General features: G+C 52.6%; 1 protein-coding gene across 1 annotated transcript in view; it reads right to left on the bottom strand.

Moving 5' to 3' along the window:
* LOC122369238 (semaphorin-5B-like) overlaps window positions 1-19373 on the bottom strand; it is a 52388-nt gene that overhangs the window by 19869 nt on the left and 13146 nt on the right. The window contains exon 2 of the mRNA XM_043343813.1: window positions 6208-6411. Coding sequence (XP_043199748.1) covers window positions 6208-6331 — 124 coding nt within the window. The 5' untranslated portion in view covers window positions 6332-6411. The remainder of the gene's footprint in view (window positions 1-6207; window positions 6412-19373) is intronic.

Raw genomic sequence — 19373 nt, 5'->3', positions numbered from 1 at the left:
AAACGCGAAAGGACTAATCGAACATGATAAACATCTCTGGCTTTTCCTAAAATTGAGTCGAGTCCAGCCTCTATTCAACGAACCGAAAGATGCAGGAATCAGCTGTATTTCCGCACTGCACGTGTCAACACTCGGTGACACTGTCCACTAATCATTGCGAAATGTCAGCCACGTCCGTCGCCAGTGCCCATCTCAAAGCAGGAGAACTGCACCGAGCCGACGGCCGTCTCTTGAGAGCACCTATGTTGTGCAACCGACTGGTCTGAGGCGGCTGCACGACGGAGTCAGCAGCTGCGACTAGCAGCGGATCACGGAGGAAGAAACAGCCGCCCATCCTCCGGTGTAGCGACGAAGTTGGCGAGAGCCGACAAGATGACGATGGTTCTAAGAGAGCGCTGGGATAAACGCTGTGGGAGCGAGAGTCACAGCTGGACTTTCCTAACCGCCATCCGATTCATCTGTCACTTTATCAAACCATGATTTGCTTTCTCTGCCACCGTTTAACATGACCTTTTGACTCGACGGTTTGGCGAATGTCTTATTGATGAGGCTCTCGGGAACTGCCTAATCGAATTCACCATTTGTCCGGTTCGGTGGAAATCGGCCAGGGTCCTGGGGCCGATGGGCTATCAAACTACTCGGAGACGTGCCCAGAAACAGAATCTATAATCCTAGCTGACGAAACGGAAGGCGCACTGCTGGAATACTATACGATGCAGTTTCTGAGCGGCAGTCGACTTCTCGGTCGTAGGACAGGCCGCGTCGGCGACGGGGACAGCCTGAGCGACGGACACGACAGTCCGACGTACCGCCCACAGCTGACAGCTGACAGTGCGACTGACAGTATGGAGACAGTGAGGTGACTGCGTGACAGATGGAGCATGTTGCAGCTCACTCTGCGATGCAGGCGACATGACGGGCCAGGTCAGTTGCAGAACTGGCATCGTCGGTGAAACATGAACTCCGCCTAGTTCAGGCTCAGGAAGGTGCATGGGCCAAGTCGTCGCACATCAGTTTGCATGACGATTTTTGTTCTACGTGTCAAATGATAGCCTAATAGTTAGTGAAAACTGACTTCATGCATAAGACGGTAGGGGATGTTCATCCTCAACGATGGGATAATAACGGGAGAACTGACAGCTCATTCATTTCCAACTGCAAGCCGCCGATCTGCCGCCAACAACGAACTCCAGACATCAGGGTAGGCATCGCCCATCATCAGACTGCCAGAATCAGCATAAGACAGCCGTCATACAGCGGAGGACATCAGGACCGAGCAGACGACAGCTCCGGACAGCCAACACAGCCTCTAGTCACCGCCGAGAATACTGATCGCTGCCCTGTGCTGTTGCAAACTCCTCAGAATTATTCACAACTTGACGACATTGATGCGGCGTCGCGTCGCAGTAGCCTCCTACGGCGCCTGATAGAGAGGCGCAGCTAACGTGACAGGCAAACATCTCCTGCAGCGCAGACGGGCGGACAAGCTCCCAGACACGAGTGCAGAGAACAGGGAGGGGCACGGGCTGCCGCGGGCACTACAGTAGCGGGATGTAACTCGCGGCAAATCCGTTCGTAGGAAATGCCCGCAGCCATAAACTCGACCCTGACACAGATTTTTGGATGAGGATGGACGTGAAATGGACAGCAATATTTGACTAATTCGTTTCATTACTGTCATTGAACGGATTCGCAATAACACTGCCAGAAAACAAACCGTTGTGCCAAGTAGCACTTCTTGCTATCAAAACCACTGAGTGCTTTCTAAGTCGCGCAACACGATATGGTCCATCAGTGATTAGTAGCCATGGGCCAAACTCAGAAACTCTAAGAGCTGCACTCTGTATCGCATTACCGAGAAGAGCTTATTGATTCACGCGAGTTCGATTACACCCTTTCGCGAAGCAGCGATGATAAATGGCTTGCCGCACCGATTCGTCTTGTGATACGCCGTCTGCCGACTTATTTGCGACAGTCGCCCTGAGGTAACGTGACCTGGGCCTCGTTTCATAAAGCGATTCCGTAACTTACGGCGGTTTTTGGTTTTGTATTGCAAGTGCATGTGAAGCGATAAAGTTATTTCCCCCTCTCCCTTCTGTTCTTGCTTACAAGATAAATAAATTCAACGATTCAAACTATCGCCATCGCTTCACATGCACTTGCAATTCAAGACCAAAAATCGACGTAAGTTACGGAGTCGCTTTATGAAACGAGGCCCTGGTTGGGCGGCCGCGACACCCCAGTGAGCCGAGCTCGCCGGTGTCAGTGTGAATGATGGGTCCGATAAATCTCCGCACAGTCGGTCCGGCGCGCGCGGCTAAAGGGTGTCCATGAATGGGGCTAACCGGACCGGGCGCTCTGGGTCTAAGGCCGGGGGAGGCGGAGACGAGCTCAGAAGGATGACCTCATGGCAATGATAAAAGTTGGATGTAAAAGTTAGTCTGGTTTGATCGCATAGGTTATTCCTTACTTCATCAAAACTGGTAGTGGTGACCAGTTTATTGTGTTTTCTGATTATCTAAATTGGAAGATAATTTGACTATTTTTTCAATCGGACAGCTACTAAGTACAAGACAAGTACGTCAACTAAAAATGATGCGCTTTCGTTTTTTTTCGCACAAAGTGCAGACCTAGACACCAGCGTCCCTGCCACACTGCCTCCCATACCGCCCTCCACAGACCAGGACCTGCTCGCCGTCCCGCTCGCCGCCCCCATTGTTATTCACGGGGCGGGCTGGACAGCTCGGGCATGACGCGCGTCTCCGGCCAGCGCCGTGTTGCAGGTCTCTCTGCAGAGCGTCCCGGTGCCGCCCGGGTCATTAGTATGCGGCGGGGGCGGGTGCCGGCGGCGCCAGGTCAGCTCGCGCAGTGACTGGACGCTGGACGACGGAGGCGGCCCAGCCACCTGGCTGACCCAGAGATGTTTGTAGGCGCACGATTGCAGCCGTCCCTCGCACAGGGCGGAGCTGCTGCGGCATTCAGACAGGCCGCGCTGCCCAGTGGGTGTGTTTACACGAGGATGGAGTGATAATTGGGTGCCTGAGAGCTGCCGGACCATAGGTGGTCTGACCGAGTGACGGGAGAGAGGACCAGACCAACATCAAACACACTGTATGCATAGCCGGTGGACACTGGACAGGCTCGGTCAACCAAGTGCGTGTCGAGATAACACTCATCTTCTGATGTGGACAGGAGGGAGCCTCTTCGTGCTCTATCGAGCTAACCACAACTGCCGACCACCTGGGTGTTCCTCCGACGGGCACGGCTTTGACCCCTGACCTGCGGTTATCTCCATCGGAGGCAGAGTAAGCTGGCGTTTACTGGCTGCCGACTGCCTCAACAACCTCACGATCGGACGTGGCACGGTGTGTAACGACACGCGGTGACACATAGTGACACAACAGTGACACACGATATAGTCAAACCCGACCCCCACTCAGCACCGTCTGACCCTCTACGACACGAGCCAGCCTAGCCGTGACATCGACCGTCACTTCGCCGACCACCAGCCTTCAGCACGTCCCTTGTCCCCTGAGGAACTAGCCTCGGAGTCCGCTGTGGCCTTGTCCTGGTCGGCGGGATACAGAGGAAGAGGTGCTGAAGCATCGTGTCTGACGAGAGGCACGTGCCGCCCCCCGGGGGAGGGGGATGCTGGTCTGGCGGTCATGGTCAAACCACCCCAACAACCACGGGAGGTGGAGAGAGTAGCCACAGGGGAGGGGTCTCACCACCTTGGCAGAGACGGGAAACAGGTGGCATCGGTGGTTCTTGGAGGTCGCCGAATCGGGACAGCAAACGCCATATAAACCACATTGGTCTCGAGTGGAAATCGTGATTGCTTTAAGTTACTCGACAGTTTTAAAGCCTAAATAGGAGTCCGTAACCTCGACACATGGTTCCACTTTCGAGATTTCGGGATTCTAAAAGGGAGAGCACCTGGAACAGTTAGCGACCATCTGTGTCTCCGCGGCGCTGCTACCACCGCTGCCGCCGCTGTTACTACACACCGGCACTACCGGACGGATTGGGCGCCGGTTTTCGGTGATCGACGGCCGGCTGGAGGACACGCCAGACCTCCCGATATGGTCACCACTCACCGGACCAGACCTGGGCTGGGGCCAGGGCCGGGGCCGGGGCTCGCGTCGGGGCCGGGGTAGGCCCGCCCGGCGGGGTCGGCAGACGCCAGGAAGAGGCGCCAGGGTCGCCGCGCCGTCGCCCCAGGAAGGATACAGGTCTGATTGTGTGGCGCTGCACGGGAAGTGTAGGCTGACCACCACCCAGACAGTCCACTAAAGGGGCGCCAAGGTCACAGGCGAGGTCACGGCGCGAAAAGACCGGCGGGGCGAGTTGCCGAGCAGACGAGATCGGCAGAGTGACGGCGAGTAACGGACAAACTCGTAGCTACAAACTGTTCTCGCTGAACAGATGCCTATCTGGACAGGATGCGGCCACAACAGAGCGCTGCCGGCTACTGCACGTGCTGCGGCGCTCTTTTTCCATTGTGATGGGTGGTGATACGTTCGACAGAGGGTGCCGCTTGCCAGACACTCCCAATTAGTTCGTGTTTGGCGGCACCTGGCTCACCGCAGACCTGGCGTGCCGACCCGAATAATAGCCCTCCGACGGCCGGCCGCCGGCGGGCTCCATTATTTCACACGGCGAGAAAACTCAGCGCTGCCGGATCCTGCGCTTTTTCTCGGCATCTTCAATATGTCCAGTCACTGTTGAGCAATCTAAACACCGTTTTACTGATAGAGGCGATTGAACGATCACGAACCGGAAAACGATCTTGACTGACAGATGTGCTTCCAGCAAGACCAGTCCCAATGAATAATGCAGGACACTTATAAAGAAGCAAATGGGATACTCATGAGACAATACCTACTTCGAAATATCAAATATTGCAGAGCTCCAAACCAAAACATTTTCCAAACATCCTGGGCAGAATCGCAGGCAGCAGGTACCACTGACGTTTTGGCTATGAATTTGAAGTTAGCGTTAAACAGAGCAAATTCGAAATATTTAGACCTCAATCAGTACACAAAGGAATGTAAAGCATAGAACAACGCGATGATACTAATGAGGGCCAAGGCGAGCAGCTCCTCGTCCAGTTTTGTTCAGTCATCAGGCACTACCGCAGGCTGGCCATGCAGGGTCGCTCTCTGCTGGATCATCTTATAAATGAGACACGTACCGGGCGGCACATATGTCCAACAGGCAACTAGGCCAGAGGCGGACTTCAATGAGCTGATCAGCGAGCCGGGTCGGGATTCCCAGCTCATGATCACCCTCTCTGGCGTCGCTACACTTCGTCACGTTGACTAGTCGCCGACAACAATCTTGCGATCAATCCTGGGCCGTGCCGAAGCGGCCGGCCGCCGGCGCTGGCACTTTCAACATGACCAGCGCGTTCGGACAGACCGGTGAGGGGAAGGGCGGTCGGGATGAGGCTGAGAGGCCCGAGAGAGTCCCGTGCATGCCAACCAGAGGCCAGGCGAGGTGACTTATTTGTGGCCACCGGAGAGAGACGTAAGAATGGGATGATCTACGAGCTTTTGAACTATTTTCTGTCGTCATTACGTGCTCTCATAGCCGGAGAAACGTTCATAGCTGTCACCGTTTTCAAAACACCGTGATGAATGTGACCAACAGCGAGTAATCAGATCCCTATAAATCTGCAGACACGACAGTGTCATTACTGCCAGGAGACCGGATCCCAAGATAACAGAGCCAGTGACGGCAGTCGCATCGTGACCTGGACCGGTACTCCGTGCAACATGCTCGTAGAAAGGTCGGAGCGTGTGCTGTTCATCACGAAAAGCACCCAGAACCACTTTCATCTGCTCAATTCATGTGATTTAGAGTGACCCGGGCATGATGCGAATTTCTCCAAAGTCCCACATTAGCAAGTCCCAACAGCATTTAGGAAATAAATATCCGGTAAAAGTCACCGGTTATGTGTCGGCGAATCATCCATAGTGCACTTCACAGACATAATGGCGAGCTGGGTTCATTGTGTTCATCAAGGGTCACAGCAAACTGCACGGTAAAGGTGGTGTTTGCCCATGGCCGGGCCAATGCCGCGCTCACACGAGGCGTCTTCGCTAATTGGACGTCATGATTTGCCGTTCCCAGTGTCTGAGCAGTGTGCAACGTACATACACAGTCAGTCAGCCTTTGTAAGACTGAGCAGCTGAGCAAACTCACCTGTATACGAGACGAATCGGTAGTCGTTTGGTGTCGCCGTGTTCACCTCCTGCGCGCTGCTGCTGACGAACGCCACCGTGAGCAACACCAGCAGCGACGCGCTGCCGCCATTGGTGGTCCCCATGACGCCAGATGAACTGTTCACTGTTCACTGCTTCAGAACACGCAAACAGATGTCACCGACCGTAGAAACGACTCATCACCCTGAAACGGAAAGAGAAATTCATCATAACTACATCCATGGGTACCTACGAAGGTGCAAATGTTTATTGGAAGACATTCTTTTGAATAACTTCGCAGTAACGATTCACTAATAATGCTGCCATTCGGCTAGATGGAAAATTTCACAAGTAGCCTCAAATCGATTAGGCCTGTAGCACTCCAGATATTACAAAGTCATTACGCCAAGAACGATGTTTCACTCTTCCAATCACTTTCCTAATGGGCAGCAAACAGCAGGCTAAACGGCCTTACCTAGCCTTGAATTTACTCTCATCTCGCTGAAGCGGCCGGCCGCGCCTCTCTGTCTTCCACACTCGTTGGTTCACAGACCGCTGAGCGTCAGTTCATTACCGTAGCCGCCCCCGAGAAGACCCGCTCCGGGGGCCGTGGGCGGCACAGGTGATTGGTTTCACAGACTATTACAGCTGGCTATGAACGCCAGCGCCCAGCGCCGTGCCAGGTGGCCGGGGCGGTGACCGGGAACGGCGGGGTCTGTTGATCGGGGTGCAGGGATCTACTGTCTGGATTGCGGTGATCTGCCAGCTGGGTAGAGTGATCTGAACAAGATGCAATAGTGTGCTAACATAGGTGGACCAATCTACTCACTGGAGAGTGAACAGAATCGTGGAGTCATTCGCCGACCGAGGTGAAATGACCTATTGCTCAGGTCGTCTGCAACGGCTCTGGTGTTGATGAGACGGCAGCAGTAGCGGTAACCAGTCGGACCGTTCCCAATGCCCCGACGCATTACCCACAGTCGTGTCGCCCATTTGATCAACACGCACCGCCGGGCGACTATCTCGGCGCATCGGAGACGTGCAGCAGTGCGCTTTCACCGCGCCGCGCCGGTTTCGTCTCTGTTCGCCCGTTCGATCGGCACGAGGAGTCTCCGAAACCGGCGTCTTCGCCCAGACAATGGCCAATAAATTAGCAGTCATCACCGACTAGTTCAGACCTCATATCGCAGATCGTGGAGAGGTAGAGAAAGAAAGAGAGAGAGAGAGAGAGAGAGAGAGAGAGAGAGAGAGAGAGAGAGAGAGAGAGAGAGAGAGAGAGAGAGAGAGAGAGGAGATAGCGAGAAAGAGAGGGAATGAAGCAAAGGGGAGGGAAGAAAGAATGAGAGAGAAAGAAAGAGAGGGAAGGGAAAAAAGAAAGAGAAACGGAGGAAGAGACTAATGAAGAGATGGGAGAGAGGAGAGAGGGGAGGGAGGAGGGAGAGACAGGCAGACAGACAGATAGAGGAAGAGAGATAGAAAAAAACTAAATAGCAGAAATGTAAGCAAATGCATATTACCTATATGGTGCTGACTGCTGACCTAACCTTGGTTTTTGGACTACTTAAGCGGTCACACCCAACATGTACAACTCGCGAGTACTTCCGGATGCGAAACCAGATCGGATGTAAGAGAAAACTCTGTAGGAGTGTATCAGGGAGGATCTATGAGTTGCATTTTGTGGTCTATTTTCGCCAATGACCTATGTTTGTACGTGCCAGACAATGTCCGCATTGTCCAATTCGCTGACGACACGCAGATCTGGACGACCGGCAAAAAGTGTGAACTACCTAACTTAATCAGCACAATCGAGACTGCCCTCCAGTGTCTATTGAATTGGTTCTGTGACCACGGAATGGTAGTGAACGCTGCGAAAACCGAGCTTATGCTGTTTGGCACGAAGCAAATGCTCCGTGACATTCCCAGCGTGCAAGTCAAGTTTGCCGATGCTACGATCAGCTGTGCTGATCAAGTGCGTAATTTAGGAGTGACGCTAGACAAAAACCTGACCTTTCAGTGCCATGTCAACAAGTTTGTGCCAAAATGTATCGGTATGCTCATTGCCCTCAATCACGCAAAGCATGTCATTCCCCTCGCCACTCTCAAATATCTCATCACTGCTCTTGTTTTCTCAACGATACGATACTGCTTGTCGGTTTATGGCATTTGTGGACAAACTCAAAAACAACGCATTCAAAAGCTGATCAATTTTGCCGCACGTGTGCTGAGCGGCCGTCGTAGACACGAGCATATTGCTGACGTGATATGTCGTGCTGGGTGGCTGAGAGCAGATCATCTCATTCAGTATCATAGAGTGATGGCTGTGCACCGTCTGATCGCGTACCAACTGCCCGTATCCCTGGCCCGCACTATCGGTCCTACCGCCAATCAGCGGCACCAGCACCACACGCGAGGCGCTGAGCGGCGGCTGCTGCCTCAGATTCGAACCGAGGCTGGTCGCAGTCGACTGAACTACAGTGGAGTAATAGATTACGATAGCGCACTGCAACATTCGAATGGCATCGTAACGAAAGCGAATGTGAAGAAATTTGTAAGCGGTAACGCCCAAACTTGAGCGACAGCCGTCCACACGAGTGTTTGAGCCTCGTACGTGAGCGCGTGTGAGTGTGTGAACTGTGTAGAAATGGTAGCCCATCTGTCATTTATTTTAGCTTGTGTTTGACGTGCGGATGTGAAAAACCACAGCGTGAAGTGGATCATTCGTTAATAAACATTCTGATTCTGATTCTGATTCTGATTCCTAGGCAATTCTGGCACAACCGGCCACAGGCCACAACCCTGTCACGCACCGCAGATCAGCCCGTTCCCTGACATTTTACCTGACGGTAATTCTTCCCGCTGTCGGGGGCGATTGCGTACCGCACTGTCCTGTTCGGGGATTGTCATGGACAAATACCTCGGATAAGTGTCAAAGTTATCGCTTACAATCAAAAATGACTCTGACAACTCTGAGGCAAAAATGACTGAGGAAATATCTCGACAATGATATTAGTTATAATTAGTGTCGCAGCATGACGGAATACAAATGGTTCAGCAACTTCCGCTGGATCTATTCAAATCCACAACGCAGCGTTAAAAACTGGAAGGTTTAGTTACAGGAATCAGAAAAAGATGCACTCAGGTCCCAGGCCAGCGAAGTCACACCACAGGTCTGTGTAGAGCCCTCAGTAAGAGCGTTAGGAAGGACTAGCCGCTCCCCTGTCGCTCGTATACTGTTACTCGCCGCCGTCACAGGCGCTGTAAATCGTGACGGTCCGTCGGACAGTGACGCCCGGCTCTAGCGTTAGCACCTGTCGACCGTGACGCGGCATGTGTCACGCGTCACGCGTCTCAGGTGAAAATGTGGCGACACTTCCTGTTTTTGTCACATATACAGATACCAAACCATTGGCTGAGTGAGTGAGTGAGTGAGTGAGTGAGTGAGTGAGTGAGTGAGTGAGTGAGTGAAGGAACGAGTGAGTGAGTGAGTGAGTGAGTGAGTGAGTGAGTGAGTGAGTGAGTGAGTGAGTGAGTGAGTGAGTGAGTGAGTGATTAAGTGATTGAAGTACATTTCGTGAAACCAAATTGATAAATCTAAAAAAGCGAATTAAATCTTTCAAATCATTATAATGAGAAACGCAAATAACAAGTTTTTCTCAAAATCTAATCAGCATCTTTACAAGCCGCTGACGTGATAACGCAAACATACTTGTCATGTGACATCGCAGTGTTGGGAGTTTCCTCCCCAAGCTCTCCGATAGCACTGTTTGCGACGTTTAAATGTCCCGATAACGGCGTCGAATTATTTAAATAAGCTGGTTCTCAGTAGGCGAGCGATCATTAATCAACACCTGGTCGGGGCGTCGGGCGGCCGGAATACGAGCTCGGGCCTCTGGCGGCTCTATCTATTCGCCCAGGTTAATTACTCGAGACGTGACCCTGAGTAGGCTGGCACCGCCCATCGACGCGTCGGCGCCCCTCCCCCACCCCAGTCTCTAATCGGGCTTAGACTACCGTCCAGGGCTATAAGGCTTCTGTCGGGCACCACCCAGCGGAGTTCACAGTGGACAGAATCTCACGCATGGTGGTCGAGGGCTTGGCGCTTCGTTGAATAAATTGCAGCGTGTGCTTCCATAATTAGGTGCCTGTTAACGAGCCCCACCAGCCCAGACCACGCGAAGACTAAATAAACGTCAGTGTGGTGACGAGTTAACGAGCTTCGACCTTCCTTGGTGGCCGCAGCAGTATAAGCATACGCGGAGGTTCTGACCTTTCATCATGTTTTTATCTGGAGCCCGCTGCAGCAGACTGTGAAACGAGACGTAATTATCATCTTTGTTTAGTGGGTATTTAGGACACATCGATTGTTTTCGTCATTTAGCGCTGAGCCGCTTGGTCTGCAGCGGTCCTTCGCTCCTCGGTGGTCGCCGGCGTCCCACCTGGTCCGTCACGATGTGGTCCAGCACTCACTGACCCCGTATACCAACACGCGAGCCGAGCGGGCCGCCGTCACAAAACACCGTCGGTCAGACGGGCGACCCGGCGGTGTCGGTTTCCGGCTGCCGACCAGTGCGGCCCGGTGTCACCGGCGACCCGACCCGATGTCACTCGCCAGCCGCACATACCGACATTCTCATCGGGAGGTGTCGGCTACCGCGCAGTACTGACGGTATGCCAGTCGGCATCTGCAGGAACAGTATCGATGTCTGACCATGACGTCGGGTATCACGGCCGGCGGTGATAGTGAACTACAAATCGCGTCAGCTATATGAGATGTGGTTGTGCCTCTATCTCGCCTGGTAACATCACTGGACGCTGGTACATCACAGTGCCGCTGCATCACATCACCACCTGTTCCCGTATCACCCCGGTGACACTGCCCTCGCTCTCATGTCGCCGCTCTGTTGGTCTCCGGTTTTGGCACGGTTGATAAGCGCTCCGGCCGCTCAGTGCTTTGCTAATGACCGCTGTATCCACGCCGGTAGCTCGACCGAGTCTGATCCGACCATCAAGGCGGCGCCAATCCAGTCACGACTACATGTAAACAGTTGGAAGGCCCCTCATTGACACCGCGCCGGCTGGGAATCATGTCGGCCCGACCGGTGTGACATGGTTGCCGAGTCGCACACTCTCGACAGCGACCGGCCGTATCAGCACGCTCGAGCACGGACGCCGGCGGATTTTAAACAGACGCCGTTCGTGACTGCGGCAAATATGGAGCGCGGCTGTCTGCAGCGTTTGTTTTCTGCACGCGGCGCGGTGTCTGTCAGCCTGAGGCGCAGCTCGGGCCGACTCTGAGGTGCCGAGAGGCCGCCGAGCTGTCGACACGGCTTCATCACTCGTGTGAGACGCTGAGAGGCGAGGTCGGTGTGTGTGAGGGGACGTAATTGCGGGGCATTTTCGGTGCGCCAAGTTAACGCCCTACGTGGCCGCCCAATTACGTTAATGATCAGGTAATTGGGTCCGCTGGGCGACTGGGAGGTGGTGCCCGGCGGACGGGGCGCGGCAGACCGAGGGACAGTGCTGCTGGCCGCTGGGAACCAGGCGAGCGGCCGAGTGGAGCACACTCTCACGGTCCCGGTGGTTTGGAGCTGTGTGTGGGTAATGATCCGTCCTCAGCCTTTACAGTTGAATGGTTTCGGTAAAACACACCAGGCCACGAACGACACCACAAACGTCGCACACGACAGGCGACAGGCGCGCTATAGTCAGTGCGTCGCACAACAGTCTGTTTACTGCCGGCGATACGACAACGAAAACATCTGGTTTGTGGTATAAACAGACCAGAAAACACGTACGATACCGTCCTTGCGCAAACATCGAGCATGCCCATTCGTAGCAGAGGTGACCATAAAAAGGCGAGATCCCGTGAAAACTTGGACACGAAACTCACGTGAGGTCTTTGTTCGCGTGCTGCTAGCTCATGAAAAACCCAAACGGATTATGCAACACAGAAGTATAATCAAGTACGTTTTTCATCCGTAATAGTTGGGCGGAGTTGGAAATCACCATACGAATTTGCACTGCGTTGCGTCCCATTTGGGCCTATCACGATCAAACCACCCAGCTGGGGCACGTCGATATTAATCTTCATACGCAGTCCGTCCTCACGCAGGTGCAGCATGCCGCTCAATGAGTAGCGTATATCATCTTAAAGCGAGAGGTCTCCAAGCGAGTCTGTCCACTGCCTTTCTGTTCACCGGTGGGCGGTCGTGGACCCACCGCCAGTGGAGATGATTTAAAGGCCATCTGGTCTGCAAGGTGCGCCAGACTCCTGGGGTCATAAAGGGGCCTTCGATCGGTCCTGCCGCTGCTGCCATCAAACGCACGCCTTTCCAGACACACGGCAGCGTTGGCTGGTGAAGACGACTTCTGTCTGGTACTTACAGGTCGGCACTGATTTAACGCCTCGCCACCTCATGCTGACCGGATCCGGTCAGGACGGGACGCCAATAAATCAGTCTCTGTTCCTCTAGCGGTCCTTTATCTACCAGAAGCCGCACCGAAACGCCAGTCGCCGCGACCACTGACCACTCCGCGTCCCCAAGGAGGTGAGCCGCAAGACAACAGGCCGCGGTAGCCGGAGACTGCAGCGCACGGAATACAGCACAAGAGACTAACACCAGAGCCGGCGGGGGCCGATGGAGGCAATTCAGGACAGAAGCACGACCAAATGACGCACACAAGGAACACCTGAATGCTGAGCGGATCTTACAGACTGAAAGAAACTATCAAATATGAGCAAATGATAAAGTGTAGATGTTTTGACGTTTGAATCAGGATAAGTGAGATATTCAGTGGCGTGCACAATACGCAATGCGCATGCATGATGAAGCTAGACTTCACCTGGTCATCAATGAGACAATTGAGAGGTGCAGACAAAAGGTGCGGACGGTGAAGATACCGTCAAAGTTCCCACCTTTTTCACCGGCATGCATTCAACAGATTCCACTCAGACAAATGAATGACGGAATATCGGCGGCGTCCTTTGAAAGCCGGAGCTTCAATTGCACAAATGTGGATTGCGACACCCGCTCTTGCAATTTCGCTACATCGCGGAATTCGGCAGCGAAAGTCTCACGTGTGGACGAACACGAGTCGCCCGTCCACCCGCCAGATGACCCATTAGCATTGCAGTGACAGCGAAATATATCTTCTCGACACCTCTGGCCACGCTGTGGCTCTGTAGAACCACCTCTCTGGACCTCCTCTGAGCTGAATTAGTTACCATGCATTTGAACGTTCTCGGCGAGGTTTACCGAGCGTTAACGTCAGACACATTGGCTTGGCGACCCGACACAGACCGTCTCATTTAAACTGCTCCACCTTTGGGGCGTGGGGACGTTATAACCGTCAGAGTCACCATAAGTCACTCTTGCACCCCTGCACCGTATCCTGGTTTAACAGCACTCCCTGGGACTGCCCGGAGACTCCCAAATCCTCCACTCCTGCACTCTGGGTCAGATAGAGACGCCCAAAGCCCTGCGACCGAGCGGCGCCAACGGCCGAGAGGTCGTCCATTACCTCATGGGTCGGACGCGCTGAGACAGGGGCGGGGTGCGTCGGGTGTCAGGGACACGTTGCTGACACGTCTGATATAGGTGACACTCATGACACTGCCCGAAGCGGACGGACGGGGCAGTAGATCTACATCCGTGGGATGGCGGTTTTCGAAGATCTGCATACTGCATAGTGCGAAACTTTGCACTTTGGAACGTCGGTCTGGTGCCCAGGGCAGGGTGGTATAAAATTCACTCGGAGATATACTGACCTATACCTACTAGAGATGCCAAAAATTTGCAATTTCATTACCCGCCCCGCCCCGCAGCTACCCCTTGCCCAACCACAACTACCCGCAAGCTGATTTTGGCTGAGCCGAACCCGCAAAAAACCCGCAATTTAAAAAAAACCTGTTTTTGCAAGAAAAAATATAGCTGAGTCAATGCCAGAGCTATATAAACCTTAATTGCTTCATTGCTGTTCAGAAAAAAAGACAGCCAAACAAATAGTAAGGAGTTGAAATAGCTATGCTAAGTTCTCAGGAAGTGCACACTGGATAGTGGAAAATGAATAATGCATCAATACACTTGAAATTCCTTTCTGAAAAGAGTTCAATAAAATCTTTCTCTCACCTTACCCTTCAGCATTGGCTGAGGATCAAAATTTCACTCTGTCTCCCTCTCAATGTTAGGCTTCTGGAATAATATTGTTATCAAAATGAATGTTGATATAAACAGATATGCGATTTCCAGTTAAAAATAAATAGTGACACGGTAAATAATGAGTATTGAGTATCCAGTCTATCTACACATAAAACAAATCATGCAAAATCCAAGGCTATAGAACTCCGCAAAATCTCTCAGCAAATCAACTAACCACCAATGAACCACGCATTTCTGGAAACATGCGTCAGAAGCGTCGACAACAGCTGATTGCAAGGAAAGTTACAGCGACTAAATTATTGCAGCCGTAGTTAAAGCGAGCTTGTTGCAAAGCCAGCGTTGCATAATGCATTAATGTGCCATTCTGGTAAAATTATTTTACACAACAGCTAAAGTTTTACAATTAAATCACTGGTTTAGAAATCAAGAGACAGTAAATACTAAATTAAATGTAATAATTTTACAGATGGTCTTGGTAATGCTCTCCGGCCGGTCCTCTCCGGCATACAAATGATAAGGACGTAAAAAGCAAAAGAAATAAATGCGACCAGCTACGTGGTTTTGTAACATGCATAACTGCTATTTTGAAGTATTCAAAAACCAAGACAGAAAAATTGATTGTAAAATTTTTATTACGTCATCAAGACAGCTTTCCTTCACCTCAGAGACCGAAATTGACGCAAATGCCAATCCTTGTAAGAATGTCGGAAGTGTGCCAGTATTGTATTGCGTGATGTTTGGGCCGCATGTCAGTCAATATTTGGATTTTTTGCGGGGGTAATGTAATGTTGTGTTATTTTCGTAATGTAGGTAGGGTGGGGCAGAACGTAGAGTAGGATAATTAATCAATGAATTTGCATCAAATTTTGTTTAGCTGATAGCTCTTTTTTATGCTGACCAGACGCAAATGAAGTAACATGTGGCGTTTGCTCTGATTTTCAACATCTCATTTAAGTCTGGCCAGTGGGTTCTTCCATAATGTACCTATACCTAGTGCACACTGCACAGTGCACATAGACTTCAGTTCAGCTTCCTGTAAGTTTGCTTTCAGGTTCTTTTATGTTTTATGGAATGCTTTCAATTTTCATCAGCATTTATTTATGCTTTGTAGTTTGTTGCTTTGTACCCATAGGCGGTCCCAGGGGGGGGCCACGGGGGCCATGGCCCCCCCTTTGGTGCTGAAAGGTGGGGCCATACTATCTTTTGGCCCCACCTTTCAGATCGAACAAAAGTCCTAGAAAAGCTTTTTGTATGTTTCATTTTCCCTCTTGCGCCATCAAAGGACGTAAATTTCACTCATGAGTGGGCTCAGTTTCGCATTCTGTCAATTTGGCGGTCAGCGGCGCTGGCACCGGTTCACGAGTATGGCCGGATCTTATATGGAATATCAGCGTGGGTTTACTTGAGCCTCTCGTAAGCCCAGCAATGGCTTGCATGAGACCCTCTTCGCCAGTGGCGGGTGGGCCCTGCCAAATGAGCGTGGCTCTACGACACATAAGACTTCATGGGTTGGTGCTGTGCACCTCAGAAGCCCGGTGGTGACGCCGTATGCCGGCTTAGCGTGGGACCCCCGGAGCCTGCATAGAGTTTGCATGAGCTGGTATGTAATCTCAGAGGCCTGTATGTAATGTGTACAAAATGGCGGTCACTGGGGGGGGGGCATCAGGGCCATGACCCCCCCCCCCCAAGGCACATAAAGGGGGCCGTCATATCATTTGCCCCCCCCCCTCAAGCAACCGATGGGCCCCCATAAGTGTATGGGGCCCTGGCCCTGATTCGATCGTCACGAGGCTAAAAAAAAAAAAAAACACGCCCAGCTATTAATATAGCTCCCACACCGGTCTTTGAGCGTCCTACACTGACCTCTGATGGAACTTCAGTGGCGGTCAAGCGCCCACGTTGACCGCTAAGAGCCCACATCGACCTCTGAGGCCCCACATCTGGCATATGATGGCCCCTAACCGGCCTCAGGGGCCCCAACCGGCGTCTGAGGGTCTCACACCGGTCTCTAATGGCCTTGTTGCTGTCTCTGGTGTCCCAAGACGAACATTTAGGTGCCAATGAGGGCCCCGCACTGGCTGCTGAAGACCCGATGCCGGCCTCTAAGGGCCTGCATTGGGCTCTGAGGAGGGCCCATCTGGGCCTTTGAGGGCCCTCTGCTGGCCTCTGGGGTCCAACGACGGCTCATGCCGGTCTCTTAGGGCCCCACGCTGACCTCTGAGGGCCCCATGTTGGCCTGTAATGAGTAAGGACCCACATTAGCCTCTGAGAGCCCAACTCGATCTCTGATGGTCTCAAACTACTGGCCTTTGCAGTCTGCAGGCCCTGTACTGGTCTCTGAGGGCCCTAAACTGGCCTCTAAGTGAAAACATACATGGGTGGGCTTCTGGAGATCACAGGGCTCACACAGACTCCTGCACAGTCTTACGTTGGTCCTGATCGAGATTACTTTACGTCCTGATGGTCCCGCGCAGATTCCCTCATATTTCGACATCGGGACCCCATGAGCCGGTGTGTGGGGCTGGCAGAGGCTGATGAAGTCCTTAGGGCTCAGGGCCAGTCTTTTTAGCAGTAGGACTATAAGACAGGTTGAGTGAGACGAGCCCCAATTGAGCCGTTGCGAAGCCCCGCACGTGTCGCGCGAGGCCTTCAGATGCCAATTTTGAAAACCAGGAACCTGTGGGGCCGGGGGTCTCCAGAGGTCGGTGTACCTACTTTCTCCCGCCGCTACACATCTATATGGGTAAATGTCATGGTTTGAAAATGCTCTCTGGGTTTCACATGCTTGTTCAAAGCAAGAGGTTAGGTATCTGTACTTTTCCGACTTGTTTTATAGTGGTAAGGTCATGAATCCGCGTGCCCGACCTTCCAGTTATATATGCTACACCGATCCGTCGCCATGGTGCAGTGGCCCGACCGGTGGAAACACCGTGGGACGGGAAATGGAACTAGTGATTTTGCCTTAAATTGAGCTTAAAGATTTCACGCAAGAATGAGGTGGATGAAGCATAAGTAATGCCAACTTTTTCGGCGCCTCGTGGACGTAAAAAATTAGCCGATCACCCCCCCCCCCCTCCGGTGGCGGATAAGTGTTATGTTCCGCGAGTGTGACTTTGGCCCCCCCTTTTGCCAGCGGCTGCGACCGCCAGTGTTTGTACCACTGGTTTGGTCATTGCTAGACTGTGGATGCTATTGCTGGTTGTTTTCAGTTTTGCATTTGAAATGTCCTTTCCTGATATATTTTTCTATTTGGTTCTGTTTTAAAAGTTGTTTTGATGAATATTGTATTGTTAACCTGTGCAAATGCACTAGGCATTGTGTTTTGCATCTTAAAAAAAAATATATTTTATATGTTCTAAGATCTGACCGCCAAATACCCGCCACACGACTAGCTTTGCTTCTCGAACCCGCCAAAAACCCTGCGGGTTTTGAAAACCCGCAGAAAGCGGGTTCGCGGGTTCAAAAGTGGCATCTCTAATACCTACCCCACTAATATAAATAACATCAGCCATACTCATCCCAGCAGGGTCACAGACAGCCCCGAAGGCAGACCGAGTTTGCAAGCACATCCCAGCAGAGGCAGCTCGATACCAATGACGATCCCCGGAGGAAACCACTGACGTCGATCGCGAGTGATGCGAGATGCGCGTGAGATCGGGACCGCTCTCACCGAGTGAGATGTGAGCAGTTTGGTGTGAGATGCGAGACAACCGGTTGTGATTAACACGGCCGTAGCCTGCGGCCAGTGCCGCCGTCACCGCCGCCCACTGGCGGTCGCAGCCGCTAGCAAAAGGGGGGGCCAAAGTCACACTCACGGGACATAACATTTATCCGTCACCGGGAGGGGGGGGGGGGGGTGATCGGCTAATTTTTTTACGTCCACGAGGTGCCATGCAGTTGGCATTACTTATGCTTCATCCATCTGATTCTTGCGTGAAATCTTTAAGCTCAATTTAAGGCAAAATCACCAGTTCCATTTCCCGTCCCACGGTGCTTCCACCGGTCGGCCCACTGCACCATGACGACGGATCGGTGTAGCATAGGTATACTGGAAGGTCAGGCACGCGGATTCATGACCTTACCACTATAAAACAATTCGGAAAAGTACAGATACCTCTTGCTTTGAACAAGCATGTGAAACCCAGAGAGCATTTTCAGACTATGACATTTACCCATATAGGTAACATACCTAGTTATGTGGCGGCGGGAGAGAGTACATAGGTACACCGACCTCTGGAGACCCCCCAAAGGTTCCGAGCTTTCAAAATTGGCATCTGAGGGCCGCGCGCGACTCCTGCGGGGCTTCGCAACGGCTCTATTGGGGCTCACTCAACCTTCCTAGTCTTACTGCTAAAAAGACTGGCCCTGAGCCCTAAGGACTCCATCAGTCTCTGCCAGCCCCAGGACCCACACCGGCTCATGGGGTCCCGACGTCGAAATATGAGGGAATCTGCGCGGAACCATCAGGACGTAAAGTAATCTCGATCAGGACCAACGTAAGGCTGTGCCGGAGACTGCGTGAGCCCTCTGATCTTCAGAAACCCACCCATGTACATGTATGTTTTCACGTAGAGGCCAGTTTAGGGCCCTCAGAGACCAGTACAGGGCCTGCAAACTACAAAGGCCAGTAGTTTGAGACAATCAGTGACCGAGTTGGGCTCTCAGAGGTTAATGTGGGTCATTACAGGCCAACATGGGCCCTCAGAGGTCAGCGTGGGGCCCTAAAAGACCGGCATGAGCCGTCGTTGGACCCCAGAGGCCAGCAGAGGGCCCTCAAAGGCCAAGATGGGCCCTCCTCAGAGGCCAATGCAGGCCCTTAGAGGCCGGCACCGGGTCTTCAGCAGCCAGTGCGGGCCCTCACTGGCACCTAAAGGTTCGTCTTGGGACACCACAGACAGAAATAAGGCCACCAGAGACGGTGTGAGGCCCTCAGACGCCGGTTGGGACCCCTGAGGCCGGTTAGGGGCCCTCATAGGCCAGATGTGGGGTCTCAGAGGTTGATGTAGGC

Source organism: Amphibalanus amphitrite, unplaced genomic scaffold (genome assembly GCF_019059575.1).
Source record: "Amphibalanus amphitrite isolate SeventyFive unplaced genomic scaffold, NRLGWU_Aamphi_draft 001019F_arrow, whole genome shotgun sequence".
Taxonomy (NCBI): Eukaryota; Metazoa; Arthropoda; class Thecostraca; order Balanomorpha; family Balanidae; genus Amphibalanus; species Amphibalanus amphitrite.
Note: the sequence above shows the minus strand (reverse complement) of the source record. Positions and strands in the feature narration are given on the sequence as shown.